Source organism: Physella acuta, unplaced genomic scaffold (genome assembly GCF_028476545.2).
Source record: "Physella acuta isolate Inbredline_101_S28 unplaced genomic scaffold, ASM2847654v3 ptg001531l, whole genome shotgun sequence".
In the NCBI taxonomy this organism is placed as follows: Eukaryota; Metazoa; Mollusca; class Gastropoda; family Physidae; genus Physella; species Physella acuta.
The window spans coordinates 218681-234821 of record NW_026733046.1 but is presented as its reverse complement, the minus strand read 5'-3'; the positions used below and the strand labels follow the sequence as shown (position 1 = coordinate 234821).

The 16141-nt window shown below is 37.6% G+C and overlaps 1 protein-coding gene across 5 annotated transcripts; it reads left to right on the top strand.

Moving 5' to 3' along the window:
- Nucleotides 1-14: 14 nt before the first annotated feature.
- On the top strand, nucleotides 15-15738 carry LOC131928683 (KICSTOR subunit 2). Of its 5 annotated transcripts, none has more exons than XM_059284768.1 (13): nucleotides 16-205; nucleotides 2393-2444; nucleotides 2911-2946; nucleotides 7934-8068; nucleotides 9442-9594; nucleotides 10733-10917; nucleotides 13227-13367; nucleotides 13545-13683; nucleotides 13808-13903; nucleotides 14079-14173; nucleotides 14291-14456; nucleotides 14643-14750; nucleotides 15429-15738. In XM_059284768.1, exons 4-13 carry the CDS (start codon nucleotides 7943-7945, stop codon nucleotides 15603-15605), a joined length of 1386 nt encoding a protein of 461 aa, XP_059140751.1. In that variant the 5' UTR covers nucleotides 16-205; nucleotides 2393-2444; nucleotides 2911-2946; nucleotides 7934-7942; the 3' UTR covers nucleotides 15606-15738. The 5 variants fall into 5 exon arrangements, with proteins under 5 accessions (XP_059140750.1, XP_059140751.1, XP_059140752.1 ...); XM_059284769.1 differs by having other exon boundaries at nucleotides 25-127; XM_059284767.1 differs by lacking the exon at nucleotides 2911-2946 and having other exon boundaries at nucleotides 15-205.
- Nucleotides 15739-16141: the final 403 nt, after the last annotated feature.

Below are 16141 nucleotides of genomic sequence, written 5' to 3'. Positions count from 1 at the left end.
AAGAATAAAGTAGACTAAAGTGTAAAAGTAATGTTTTCATATTGAAGAGCTACAACGATAACAACTTTTTTCACAGTCTAGAATCTAGACTCTAGATCCTGATTTATTTCGAAGAGCTTTAGTACTAGTACTAAGACAATCTAGATCTAGTCTAGCACTATTTTAGGATATTTTTAAAATTACAAACGCAGTTGAATTTGAAAATGTTTGTCCTTAACATAGCTAAATCTATATACTATATAATTTTCTCTCATACATCATCATCATATTAAATTTCATTATTATTAAATTATTAAAATGCGATCATCAGGTCTGACGATCTCGACTCTTTCCTCGTCATTTATATTTTTTATGGCTTTTTTATTTTCTAGGTCGTTTGGTTAAAAAAGCAATTAAAATGTAAAATGCAGCATCATTTTGTCTTTTTGATTTTGGGTCCAAACTATTAGATCTAGGCCCTACATTTTATTTAGCCTAATTGAACATTTAAAATGAAAAGAATAACCCTAAAATAAACTAAAATTAACTAAAATAGTAGATCTATCATCCTCAAGTAAAAACCTGAAAGTTCCAAACGAATCAACTAATCCTACTAATATTACTAATAACTAAACTATACTACGTGACCACACTAGATTGACTAGATCTAGATTCTACTGCCTAGAGGTTATCCTTAAATGAAGTCACGCTTTTTTTGTGATAATTTTTACCTCCCCCTCCATCACACAACGTCACAAAAAACCAGACCCTAAAATGATGTCACATCTCAGCCTACCACCCCCCCCCCCCCTCAAAATTGCAGTTGAATTTTTCTTAAAATAGGATATTTTTTCCAAAATCTTGTCTGAACTCTGTCAACAGAGTATTTTAATCAATTCCTATTACATTTATTAAAACAGTTTTCTAAAACACTAAATAACGGCTAAAATTCGTTTTCTAACATTGCTTTTTAATAATGAAAAAGTGTGACATCCCACCATCTGAACCCCCCTCCTCTTTATCACACATTGTCACAAAATTACAGACCCCCCCCTCCCCCTCAACTAGTGTGATCTCATGTTATGTGGAGAGTTGAGACCAAATAAAGTACAGAAGATTGTCACAAATCATTTTCTGCGTTAAACTAAACCTGGACGTAACACATACTACATTTGACAACTTTTCAAATAGGGCCCTATAATAAAATAACTATTAAAAAACACATAAGACAAAAAATGTTTGTCTCAAGTTTTGATCTTAGGCTCACTTGAGTCTGTACTGGAGGACCACTCAGCCAGCACTAATTGGTACCTGGCTGACATTAGGAAAGTAAACACTCAGCCAGCACTAATTGGTACCTGGCTGACATTAGGAAAGTAAACACTCAGCCAGCACTAATAGGTACCTGGCTGACATTAGGAAAGTAAACACTCAGCCAGCACTAATAGGTACCTGGCTGACATTAGGAAAGTAAACACTCAGCCAGCACTAATAGGTACCTGACTGACATTAGGAAAGTAAAGACATCTCAGCCAGCACTAATAGGTACCTGACTGACATTAGGAAAGTAAAGACATCTCAGCCAGCACTAATAGGTACCTGACTGACATTAGGAAAGTAAAGACAGCTGGACATAGTGCTAACTCCACTATCCCTTTAGAATCTATATGCCAAGGTCACAGAAACAGGTGAACTCTATGTAGCCTACATTATGTTAATAGCTTATAATATTACATACCAGTGCATACCTTTGTCATTCATATAACAATATTTGCATATCTATTGGCTATCATTACAATGCCAGTTCCAACCCCTCTTTACATCGTCAGCCACATAGACCACCCAGTTCAAAATGAATCAAAAGGGTATCTGTAACTTTAGGCCTAGCAATAATAATAGGGCGTATATGGCCTAGAGGTGAACATTAAATAAATTTATTTTTAAAACATGCAATGTGATTTTGTTATATAAGTGTATCACATTAAAAAATAGATAGTCTATAGAAATAATAATTTTTTTTTTTAAAGTATTGTTCAGTAGGAATACAGATGATACCAGCTACTTAAAGCATTTAAATTATTTTGATACAGTTGCAGAATTGAAGTGGGAGAGGTGGCTTTCAGTTTTTAATGCAGAGACAGCCACAACACTAGTGAAAACCTGTCGGGTCACTATAAAATAATTATAATCTCTTCCGACAAGCTCTTTTACATTATAATAATCTTTATTTGTTACTTGTAGATATGACTATACTACAGTTGACCATGACTTAACTTTCATCAAAAGTGTGATTTACACACTTAACCTCTATAAGTATTATACAAAAGTAGAGTTAATGTTTCTAATGTTATATCACGTAAGAGATTTTAAGACCAGTTATATTACAATTAAAATACAACCACCTTTTCATCAGGTCCAAGAAAGGGAACAAATGGGCACTAGTTGACCCTAGCCCTAGAGATTTGGTACGTAACCATTTTTAAACCTCATTTTCACATTCATTAAAGTTATGACTTTCTTCTTTATTTTTAAATATAAAAGGTTTTCTATTGAGAATAGAGGATAGGTACTTTGTATTATTATAGACATTATGTTAAACAACCTACCTTGAAAATTAAACATAATTTCAGAATAAAATAAAATTTATCTGAAAATGCTAAAAAATTATCACCACCTATTTAAACTTTTGTTTACCATCTAATCACACTTGAGACTTAGTTATGTATTGTTTAACTGGCCAGATAATTTTTTTTACAAATATTTAAATATTTGGTAGAAAGATAAGCATTCAATACTGTTGTTACATTTAAAAGACATTAAATAATATTAATACTTACTGGAGTAGTGGAATGACAACCATTTAAATGATGTTAGTTCTTACTCGGAATTGTTGTGAAAATTCATTTATTGTCAAGTCTTCCTACATTACAGATAGTTTTTATTTACATCACTGGAAACTTCATTTAGGTAACTTAACTCTTGTTCAGTGTTTGTCTTGTTTATCTCCCATTAAAAGAAGTATTTGCACATGTTTATACTTTTTAAAAATTCAATTTTAAATGTTTGTTTCTATTTCTTGAAAAATAATGCTTCAGAGGATACTCTTTCATACTATAATTTTATCACTTAGGCAAAATCATTATAATAGTTGTTTTTTTAACTGTATATAATAATATAATTTCTGTTTGTTAAATTCGCAACATTAAAACAAGATAATAAATAACTTAGAAATAAAAATGGTAATTTTAATTTAAATAATTTAAAATAAAGCCATTTCTCCTAAATAACTTGTTAATTAAACTATATCCTATAGCTGTAGCAATAGTATATTTTACACCTGGGTTAATCAATATGAGTAGTTTTGTTATAATCTATGTTGTATTCATCAGCTTGATCATATTTTTAAAGCAGGAATCCAAAGTAATATTTTATTTCTTAGTAAATCCTAGGACTATTAAAAATTATTTCATTTTTTCCTTGCAGAAATATTATCATTTTAAAATATTTAATTTATTCCAGAATATTCTGGAAACATTTATTATTGACATTTCAAAACTTAGCACACAATGAAAATGTATAAAATTCGAGGTTCAATAAGTATCCATCAAACTTAACATTGTGTAAACTAAACAAACAAAGCTTCCAACAATGTGAACACTAAAAATATAACAAACAAAGCATTCAAAAATGTTAACACTAAAATATAACAAACAAAGCATCCAACAATGTTAACACTATAATATAACAAACATATCATTATATACATATAACTAGCATCACTTTCTTGAATGTTCTGCATACAATTGTATAAACAACAGCGAAGTTGGTTTAATTCTGAGCCAAGATAGAAATATTGCATTCATTGTTTGATTGTTGTTTATCCATTAAGTTTGTACTAGCATGTTTTCTCTGTTGTTTACTAACACCAACTCTGTTAGTGACTGTCATTTTTTCTTGTTGTCAATTTTTTCTTATTGGTTTACTATTTTTATTAGAGGATATCATTTTGTTTTCCTGAAAGTAAAGTGTAAACTTGTTACAACTGTAGTTAGTCTGTTACCATATAGCACAGTGACACAAGTGTAAACTTGTTCCAGTTACTTGTCACAACTGTAGTTAGTCTGTCACCATATAGCACAGTGACACAAGTGTAAACTTGTTCCAGTTACTTGTCACAACTGTAGTTAGTCTGTCACCATATAGCACAGTGACACAAGTGTAAACTTGTTCCAGTTACTTGTCACAACTGTAGTTAGTCTGTTACCATATAGCACAGTGACACAAGTGTAAACTTGTTCCAGTTACTTGTCACAACTGTAGTTAGTCTGTCACCATATAGCACAGTGACACAAGTGTAAACTTGTTCCAGTTACTTGTCACAACTGTAGTTAGTCTGTTACCATATAGCACAGTGACACAAGTGTAAACTTGTTCCAGTTACTTGTCACAACTGTAGTTAGTCTGTCACCATATAGCACAGTGACACAAGTGTAAACTTGTTCCAGTTACTTGTCACAACTGTAGTTAGTCTGTCACCATATAGCACAGTGACCCTGCTTAAATTATCAAGTTTGGGACACTTTTTATTGTCTATACCTCATGTATCCCTAGTATCTGTCACTCACTGTTGGCTAAAACATTGAATAAGGGCTACATTTCATCTTTAGTTCCATAAATGTTAACAGAGCTTGCTAAAAATGTTGTTGAGGATTCAAAAGTATATAATCTGATTTTTTTTTGTATGTGTGAGCTCTACTAGGAATACATCTTTTATTTCATTCAGTTTGTTGTATCTAATTCAGTCCATCGACCACTTTATGCCCCATCTAATTCAGTCTACCCAACACTTAATGTCCCATCTAATTCAGTCTACCCAACACTTAATGTCCCATCTAATTCAGTCTACCCAACACTTAATGTCCCATCTAATTCAGTCTACCCAAGACTTAATGTCCCATCTAATTCAGTCTACCCAACAATGTCCCATCTAATTCAGTCTACCCAACAATGTCCCATCTAATTCAGTCTACCCAACAATGTCCCATCTAATTCAGTCTACCCAACACTTAATGTCCTAATTCAGTCTACCCAACAATGTCCCATCTAATTCAGTCTACCCAACACTTAATGTCCCATCTAATTCAGTCTACCCAAGACTTAATGTCCTATCTAATTCAGTCTACCCAACACTTAATGTCCCATCTAATTCAGTCTACCCAACACATAATGTCCCATCTAATTCAGTCTACCCAAGACTTAATGTCCCATCTAATTCAGTCTACCCAAGACTTAATGTCCCATCTAATTCAGTCTACCCAACACTTAATGTCCCATCTAATTCAGTCTACCCAAGACTTAATGTCCCATCTAATTCAGTCTACCCAACAATGTCCCATCTAATTCAGTCTACCCAACACTTAATGTCCCATCTAATTCAGTCTACCCAACACTTAATGTCCCATCTAATTCAGTCTACCCAACACTTAATGTCCCATCTAATTCAGTCTACCCAACACTTAATGTCCCATCTAATTCAGTCTACCCAACACTTAATGTCCCATCTAATTCAGTCTACCCAACACTTAATGTCCCATCTAATTCAGTCTACCCAAGACTTAATGTCCCATCTAATTCAGTCTACCCAACAATGTCCCATCTAATTCAGTCTACCCAACAATGTCCCATCTAATTCAGTCTACCCAACAATGTCCCATCTAATTCAGTCTACCCAACACTTAATGTCCTAATTCAGTCTACCCAACAATGTCCCATCTAATTCAGTCTACCCAACACTTAATGTCCCATCTAATTCAGTCTACCCAAGACTTAATGTCCTATCTAATTCAGTCTACCCAACACTTAATGTCCCATCTAATTCAGTCTACCCAACACATAATGTCCCATCTAATTCAGTCTACCCAAGACTTAATGTCCCATCTAATTCAGTCTACCCAAGACTTAATGTCCCATCTAATTCAGTCTACCCAACACTTAATGTCCCATCTAATTCAGTCTACCCAAGACTTAATGTCCCATCTAATTCAGTCTACCCAACAATGTCCCATCTAATTCAGTCTACCCAACACTTAATGTCCCATCTAATTCAGTCTACCCAACACTTAATGTCCCATCTAATTCAGTCTACCCAACACTTAATGTCCCATCTAATTCAGTCTACCCAACACTTAATGTCCCATCTAATTCAGTCTACCCAACACTTAATGTCCCATCTAATTCAGTCTACCCAACACTTAATGTCCCATCTAATTCAGTCTACCCAACACTTAATGTCCCATCTAATTCAGTCTACCCAACACTTAATGTCCCATCTAATTCAGTCTACCCAACAATGTCCCATCTAATTCAGTCTACCCAACACTTAATGTCCCATCTAATTCAGTCTACCCAACACTTAATGTCCCATCTAATTCAGTCTACCCAACACTTAATGTCCCATCTAATTCAGTCTACCCAACACTTAATGTCCCATCTAATTCAGTCTACCCAAGACTTAATGTCCCATCTAATTCAGTCTACCCAAGACTTAATGTCCCATCTAATTCAGTCTACCCAACACTTAATGTCCCATCTAATTCAGTCTACCCAACACTTAATGTCCCATCTAATTCAGTCTACCCAAGACTTAATGTCCCATCTAATTCAGTCTACCCAACACTTAATGTCCCATCTAATTCAGTCTACCCAACACTTAATGTCCCATCTAATTCAGTCTACCCAACACTTAATGTCCCATCTAATTCAGTCTACCCAAGACTTAATGTCCCATCTAATTCAGTCTACCCAACACTTAATGTCCCATCTAATTCAGTCTACCCAACACTTAATGTCCCATCTAATTCAGTCTACCCAACACTTAATGTCCCATCTAATTCAGTCTACCCAAGACTTAATGTCCTATCTAATTCAGTCTACCCAAGACTTAATGTCCCATCTAATTCAGTCTACCCAACACTTAATGTCCCATCTAATTCAGTCTACCCAACACTTAATGTCCTATCTAATTCAGTCTACTCAACAATGTCCCATCTAATTCAGTCTACCCAACAATGTCCCATCTAATTCAGTCTACTCAACACTTAATGTCCCATCTAATTCAGTCTACCCAAGACTTAATGTCCCATCTAATTCAGTCTACCCAACAATGTCCCATCTAATTCAGTCTACTCAACAATGTCCCATCTAATTCAGTCTACCCAACACTTAATGTCCCATCTAATTCAGTCTACCCAACACTTAATGTCCCATCTAATTCAGTCTACCCAAGACTTAATGTCCCATCTAATTCAGTCTACCCAACACTTAATGTCCCATCTAATTCAGTCTACCCAAGACTTAATGTCCCATCTAATTCAGTCTACCCAACACTTAATGTCCCATCTAATTCAGTCTACCCAACACTTAATGTCCCATCTAATTCTGTCTCCCATCTAATTCAGTCTACCCAAGACTTAATGTCCCATCTAATTCAGTCTACCCAACACTTAATGTCCCATCTAATTCAGTCTACCCAAGACTTAATGTCCCATCTAATTCAGTCTACCCAACACTTAATGTCCCATCTAATTCAGTCTACCCAACACTTAATGTCCCATCTAATTCAGTCTACCCAACACTTAATGTCCCATCTAATTCTGTCTCCCATCTAATTCAGTCTACCCAACACTTAATGTCCCATCTAAAATGTTAACCATCCATGATTTTAAATAATTAACGATGCATATTTTGGTCTCTTTTACAATGAAAATATCTTTATTTGTTAGAATAATGCAAGTATTGTAAAATAGTAACAATTATATCAAATTCAACATGATTTTACCACACATTGATCCTTTATGATGGAATACATATATATATGTAACAAAATATGTGAATAGATTTATTAAATATCTATGTGGATGTATATGTTTGATGTTTTTGTTTTCCCCTGGGTCAGGCTATAGGGATGTCGTCCAGAGAGTCTGTCCTAAATTACCCAGCTTCTCCGTCCATCTCACATGAAGAATCTGTTCTAGAACATTATTTTGTACTGGTCAGTCAAGCCAACTACGACAAGGCCAAGGAACTGGTGGTGAGTAGATGGTGTGGTCAGTAGATGATGTGGTCAGTAGATGGTGTGGTCAGTAGATGGTGTGGTCAGCTGATGGTGTGGTCAGTAGATGGTGTGGTCAGTAGATGGTGTGGTCAGTAGATGGTGTGGTCAGTAGATGGTGTGGTCAGTAGATGGTGTGGTCAGTAGATGGTGTGGTCAGTGGATGGTGTGGTCAGTAGATGGTGTGGTGAGTAGATGGTGTGGTCAGTCGATGGTGTGGTCAGTAGATGGTGTGGTCAGTCGATGGTGTGGTCAGTAGATGGTGTGGTCAGTAGATGGTGTGGTCAGTAGATGGTGTGGTAGTAGAGGGTTGGTGTGGTCAGTGGATGGTGTGGTCAGTAGATGGTGTGGTCAGTAGATGGTGTGGTCAGTAGATGGTGTGGTCAGTAGATGGTGTGGTCAGTAGATGGTGTGGTCAGTAGATGGTGTGGTCAGTAGATGGTGTGGTCAGTAGATGGTGTGGTCAGTAAGTCAGTAAATAGTGTGGTCAGTAGATGGTGTGGTCAGTAGATGGTGTGGTCAGTAGATGGTGTGGTCAGTAGATGGTGTGGTCAGTGGATGGTGTGGTCAGTAGATGGTGTGGTCAGTAAGTCAGTAAATAGTGTGGTCAGTAGATGGTGTGGTCAGTGGATGGTGTGGTCAGTAGATGGTGTGGTCAGTAGATTTTTGGTTTGGTGAGTAGGTGGTGTGGTAAGTAGATTGTTGGGCTGTGGCTGTGTTGATCATAAGCAAATTCAACTGTGACAGAATAAATATCTTGTACAAACTCTGACAGAATAAATATCTTGTACAAACTCTAACAGAATAAATATCTTGTACAAACTCTGACAGAATAAATATCTTGTACAAACTCTGACAGAATAAATATCTTGTACAAACTCTGACAGAATAAATATCTTGTACAAACTCTGACAGAATAAATATCTTGTACAAACTCTGACAGAATAAATATCTTGTATTCATTGGAATTGTTTCATATGAAGTCTTGAGTAAATCAGTGAAGTAATTTGCATTACATTATTAATGAGAATAATTGTATTTTCTATGAATAAGAGCCTAATTATTTTAAGAAACTTTATAATTACACAATTACTAGAGCATTAGAAAGTATGTGAAATCAGATGTAGAATAAACTATTGAAATAAATTCCATATTTTCATTGAATATTTGCGTTGGTTTTATCAAGCCAACCTAAGGCTGCATTTGTAACTGGCTAAAAAAAATAGCTTTAATTTACTTTAAACTGGGTTGTCTTTCCTTGAAGGATAATTAAACAACAGCTTTAAATTAAGTTATCTTTCCTTGAAGGATAATGAAACAATAGCTTTAAAGTGAGTTATCTTTCCCTGCAGGATAATGAAAAAGATGGGCACAAGTTCAGCAACGCAGCCTTCTGGGGAGAAACTCTTCAGTGCCTGTCACAGCTGGCCATAGCAGAGAAGAACTACAACAACCTTGTTTTCCTGGGACAGAAGAGGTTCACACAGATTGTGCGCTCTAAAGATGTCAGTTCACTTTGTCACTTGTACCACAGACTTTTTGTCAGTTCACTTTGTCACTTGTAACACAGACTTTTTGTCAGTTCACTTTGTTACTTGTACCACAGACTTTTTGTCAGTTCACTTTGTCACTTGTAACACACTTTTTGCTAGATTAAAAAACTAATCCTGTATGACTGAACATTACTTTTTTATGAAACTTTCATACAAAATCATTATTTTTAGCTAAGAAATTCTTTTTTTTTTAAATATGCAGACAAAAACACTTAATCTTTTAGGAAATATAAAAACAAAAATATTTTGATAAGTGTTTAGTGAGAGTTGTATAGACTTCCTAATGAAATAAATTTGGCTGACCCTTAAACTTTAAATTAAAAAAAAAAACCATTAAAAGCTTTAAACTGATGCTTGATTCCTATTTCAGAGTGCCAAGTCCATCTACTCCATGTTGATTCCTATTTCAGAGTGCCAAGTCCATCTACTCCATGTTGATTCCTATTTCAGAGTGCCAAGTCCATCTACTCCATGTTGATTCCTATTTCAGAGTGCCAAGTCCATCTACTCCATGTTGATTCCTATTTCAGAGTGCCAAGTCCATCTACTCCATGTTGATTCCTATTTCAGAGTGCCAAGTCCATCTACTCCATGTTGATTCCTATTTCAGAGTGCCAAGTCCATCTACTCCATGTTGATTCCTATTTCAGAGTGCCAAGTCCATCTACTCCATGTTGATTCCTATTTCAGAGTGCCAAGTCCATCTACTCCATGTTGATTCCTATTTCAGAGTGCCAAGTCCATCTACTCCATGTTGATTCCTATTTCAGAGTGCCAAGTCCATTTACTCCATGTTGATTCCTATTTCAGAGTGCCAAGTCCATCTACTCCATGTTGATTCCTATTTCAGAGTGCCAAGTCCATCTACTCCATGTTGATTCCTATTTCAGAGTGCCAAGTCCATCTACTCCATGTTGATTCCTATTTCAGAGTGCCAAGTCCATCTACTCCATGTTGATTCCTATTTCAGAGTGCCAAGTCCATCTACTCCATGTTGATTCCTATTTCAGAGTGCCAAGTCCATTTACTCCATGTTGATTCCTATTTCAGAGTGCCAAGTCCATCTACTCTATGTTGATTCCTATTTCAGAGTGCCAAGTCCATTTACTCCATGTTGTTGCATGAGTTCCAGCGCATGGAGAACTCTCTCTCCCCTGGTTCTCTGCCCTTAGAGTCAGGGGAGAGTAAGCCTGTCAATGAGTCAGATCAGTTACTTGCCCATATAAGTGGCCAGCTTTTCTTCTTCGTGCGCGCCAGGTTGAAGATGATAGAATTGTATCCTTTGTCCAGTAGCTGGGGTAGTTGTCCTACAGCTACATAGGCAGGGCTGCCTTCTTGTAGCATTTGTCAAGAACTAAAATTTTAACACTGAAGTTAAATATTGAAGATTAGTTGATTATGCTTAACGAGTTTAAGCTTCACCATCAATTTAAATATTTATTTCCCTGATAGAATTTATAAATGTCTTAAGTCGCCTTAGAATAGCAAAAAAAAATTGCAAGCTTTGATCAAAGCACGGACTTAACTGAGGACTGCGGAAATGTCCTTGAGTTTTTTTGACTTAAATGAAGACTGTGGAAATGTCCTTGAGTTTTTGACTTAACTGCAGACTGCGGTATTGTCCTTGAGTTTTTGACTTAACTGAAGACTGGAAATGTCCTTGAGTTTTTAACTTAACTGCAGACTGTGGTATTGTCCTTGAGTTTTTGACTTAACTGCAGACTGCGGAAATGTCCTTGAGTTTTTGACTTAACTGCAGACTGGAAATGTCCTTGAGTTTTTGACTTAACTGCAGACTGCGGAAATGTCCTTGAGTTTTTGACTTAACTGCAGACTGCGGAAATGTCCTTGAGTTTTTGACTTAACTGCAGACTGCGGAAATGTCCTTGAGTTTTTGACTTAACTGCAGACTGCGGAAATGTCCTTGAGTTTTTGACTTAACTGCAGACTGCAGAAATGTCCTTGAGTTTTTGACTTAACTGCAGACTGCGGAAATGTCCTTGAGTTTTTGACTTAACTGCAGACTGCGGAAATGTCCTTGAGTTTTTGACTTAACTGCAGACTGCGGAAATGTCCTTGAGTTTTTGACTTAACTGCAGACTGCGGAAATGTCCTTGAGTTTTTGACTTAACTGCAGACTGGAAATGTCCTTGAGTTTTTGACTTAACTGCAGACTGCGGAAATGTCCTTGAGTTTTTGACTTAACTGCAGACTGTGGAAATGTCCTTGAGTTTTTGACTTAACTGCAGACTGCGGAAATGTCCTTGAGTTTTTGACTTAACTGCAGACTGCGGAAATGTCCTTGAGTTTTTGACTTAACTGCAGACTGCGGAAATGTCCTTGAGTTTTTGACTTAACTGCAGACTGCGGAAATGTCCTTGAGTTTTTGACTTAACTGCAGACTGCGGAAATGTCCTTGAGTTTTTGACTTAACTGCAGACTGCGGAAATGTCCTTGAGTTTTTGACTTAACTGCAGACTGCAGAAATGTCCTTGAGTTTTTGACTTAACTGCAGACTGCGGAAATGTCCTTGAGTTTTTGACTTAACTGCAGACTGCGGAAATGTCCTTGAGTTTTTGACTTAACTGCAGACTGCGGAAATGTCCTTGAGTTTTTGACTTAACTGCAGACTGCGGAAATGTCCTTGAGTTTTTGACTTAACTGCAGACTGGAAATGTCCTTGAGTTTTTGACTTAACTGCAGACTGCGGAAATGTCCTTGAGTTTTTGACTTAACTGCAGACTGTGGAAATGTCCTTGAGTTTTTGACTTAACTGCAGACTGCGGAAATGTCCTTGAGTTTTTGACTTAACTGCAGACTGCGGAAATGTCCTTGAGTTTTTGACTTAACTGCAGACTGCGGAAATGTCCTTGAGTTTTTGACTTAACTGCAGACTGCGGAAATGTCCTTGAGTTTTTGACTTAACTGCAGACTGCGGAAATGTCCTTGAGTTTTTGACTTAACTGCAGACTGCGGAAATGTCCTTGAGTTTTTGACTTAACTGCAGACTGCGGAAATGTCCTTGAGTTTTTGACTTAACTGCAGACTGCAGAAATGTCCTTGAGTTTTTGACTTAACTGCAGACTGCAGAAATGTCCTTGAGTTTTTGACTTAACTGCAGACTGCGGAAATGTCCTTGAGTTTTTGACTTAACTGCAGACTGCGGAAATGTCCTTGAGTTTTTGACTTAACTGCAGACTGCGGAAATGTCCTTGAGTTTTTGACTTAACTGCAGACTGCGGAAATGTCCTTGAGTTTTTGACTTAACTGCAGACTGCGGAAATGTCCTTGAGTTTTTGACTTAACTGCAGACTGCGGAAATGTCCTTGAGTTTTTGACTTAACTGCAGACTGCGGAAATGTCCTTGAGTTTTTAACTTAACTGCAGACTGCGGAAATGTCCTTGAGTTTTTGACTTAACTGCAGACTGTGGAAATGTCCTTGAGTTTTTGACTTAACTGCAGACTGCGGAAATGTCCTTGAGTTTTTGACTTAACTGCAGACTGCGGAAATGTCCTTGAGTTTTTGACTTAACTGCAGACTGCGGAAATGTCCTTGAGTTTTTGACTTAACTGCAGACTGCAGCTACGAGCAGCTGTCCAGCCTGGGAGGGATGAGGAACTGGATGAGCTTTGAGGACCTGGTCATGATGGCTGAGGAGATCATGAAGGACCACATGAAGGGCTTCCATCATCCCCTGGTGGCCTCGCTCAAAGCTGTCTTCAGGTAGGGATGGTTTAGTTGCACTACACATAGGGGTTAACACACCACACGTTTCTTTTAGCCTTTTTTTTCTCCACCCCCCCCCCCCATTCTGACAATTAAAACTCTCCCCCCCCGTCCCCCCCCAGTCTGACATGATTTAAAACTTGTCCCCCAATGATTTAAAACTTTTCCCCCCAGCCTGGAGGTTGAAAGCCTGTGTCACCTGCTACACGCCCAGATCCACATCTCCACCTGGGACTACCTAGCCAGCGTTCTCCAGCTACACCTGGCGCACAGCAAACTCAACACCTGGGGCAAGATGACCCCAGTCAAAGAGGTCAGTCTCTCTCTCTGGCCCTCCCTTACACCTAAAGCAAGATGAACCCACTCTTTACAACCCCATTTTTACAATTTTCAAAAGCAAGTTATAATTTACTGTGATGATATTTTTAAATTTGCAGGTAAAATCATCATTTGGCAGAACTTCTGGAAAAACCAGCCCATTTCCCCCACTACATGCCTGGTTGCTAAAACTTAAGGGAATCCTTTTATCAAAGGTATTTCTACAATTTCAACACATTTTTTTGGACATGAAAACAGTTGTTTTCTGTTTGTTTAATTAAGTTAGTCACATTTTATATGGAGTGTGAAATTGCAGCCAGTTTTAAATGAAAGCTACAAGTCTCCCATCTTGTTTGGTGTTTCTCTCATGTCTAAAACATTTCTTCCCAGTTTGGTTTCTATTTCTATCATGTCCTGTCTAAGCAAACCATCCCAGCAGAGATGAAAGCAAATCTCGCCAAAGCTCCAGAAGATTTTTTTGGAAAGTAAGCGTGGAACTTAGATTTTTAAACATGTAACAAAACAATAGCTCTCCAAATGATTTTAGTTTAAAAAAAAAAGTTTTATAAGATTGACTAGAAATTTGAACGAACATGTTGCAGGGTGCAAGCCTTTCAGAGAAAGTCAGACGCCACCAACATCTACCTCATCCTAGAGGCCAAAGGTCTGAGCAGTCGTGTGGGTGAGGGGGGTTACCACCACCCTAACAAGTACGCAGAGACCACCCAGGGGATGGACACTTACCCCCCCATATTTTCATACCCCATGGTGAGCACAACAAAATTGCTTCAACAGAAAAATTATATCTTAAAAAGAAAAATAATTTGTTGTAAATGCCAAAATTATTTAACAATTATTTATTAGTGGACTAAACAATTAAACTACTGATCTTTAGTTATGTTTAGTGCAATAAATAATTGACTGCGTAAACAGTTGTTATGATTTGACCTCCAGGAAAGATCCATCAATGCCATCCATTGGCCTGCATTGGTCATGCTACTCAGCTCAACAGAAAACAGTTTTGATAAACTCCATTATTTTTATGACAAGCCCACAGAAAAGGTCAGTGGTTGAGGTCAAGGTCAACAAATGTCAAGTTGACCTGAAATCCTGAGCCAGGTGTAAAATAAATAATTTTAAATTTTCCTTCTGCCAACTGTCAGACATGTCCGCCCTATTTGTTCATGTTTTAAGTCTCAGATTTTTTAAATTCTTTATTATCAACAAGTAGAGAAAACAAAAGTTGCCATTTCAGGCCTGCCTGTATGGTAGATGAAGTAGAGGTCATCTGATTCTGTGACCTCTGCCATAAAGGAATTGTGTGTTCAGGTCTGTGCACATTTAACTTTCCCACCACAGTCAGGTGGACTCAGGGATGTCCTACAGACTTAATCCCAGGATCTGAACTCAAACTTTTGGGTTGGCAGTCAGGAACTCTACTAGCCAACTACTGTCCCATTTGCATGTGTTTTCTATTAAATATTTAAATTAGAACTGTCTTTTTATTCTTTAAAGAGTTAAATTTATAAATGTGCATAGACATTGTGTCAAAACTTGGATTCTGTATGTATGTATGTCAACCTTCCCCACCCCTGCTCCCATCCCCAGAGACCCTACAGCTCCTACTTCATCACCCCTGCTCCCATCTCCAGAGACCCTACAGCTCCTACTTCATCACCCCTGCTCCCATCTCCAGAGACCCTACAGCTCCTACTTCATCACCCCTGCTCCCATCCCCAGAGACCCTACAGCTCCTACTTCATCACCCGCGTGGACGTGCGAATCTGGCTGGTAGTTGTGTTTGAGAGCAAGAAGAACGAGAAGGACTCGGTCATCAACACCTTCATGACAGACCTCGCTGTCCAGCTGCGCTGCCAGAACTTCATGTACAGCCTCAAGAGCTTTGCCAGGTCTTGACCTTCTCACCTCTGGATTGGTTGATCTTGTGACCTCTGGATTTGACCTTGATCTTGTGACCTCTGGATTTGTTGATCTTGTGACCTCTGGATTTGACCTTGATCTTGTGACCTCTGGATTTGACCGTGATCTTGTGACCTCTGGATTTGACCTAGATCTTGTGATCTCTGGATTTGACCTTGATCTTGTGACCTCTGGATTTGACCTTGATCTTGTGACATCTGGTTTTGACTTTTATCTTGTGACCTCTGGATTTGACCTTGATCTTGTGACCTCTGGATTTGACCTTGATCTTGTGACCTCTGGATTTGACCTTGATCTTGTGATCTCTGGATTTGACCTTGATCTTGTGACCTCTGGTTTTGACTTTTATCTTGTGACCTCTGGATTTGATCTTGTGATCTCTGGGTTTGACCTTGATCTTGTGACCTCTGATTTGACCTTGATCTTGTGATCTCTGGATTTGACCTTGATCTTGTGGCCTCTGGATTTGACCTTGATCTTGTGACCTCTGGTTTTGACTTTTATCTTGTGAC

Coding starts and splice junctions, on each gene's coding strand:
- LOC131928683 (XM_059284767.1), top strand. Junction 2,445..7,933: donor ACCCTAGCCCTAGAGATTTG/GTACGTAACCAT, acceptor CCCCTGGGTCAG/GCTATAGGGATGTCGTCCAG. Junction 8,069..9,441: donor ACAAGGCCAAGGAACTGGTG/GTGAGTAGATGG, acceptor CTTTCCCTGCAG/GATAATGAAAAAGATGGGCA.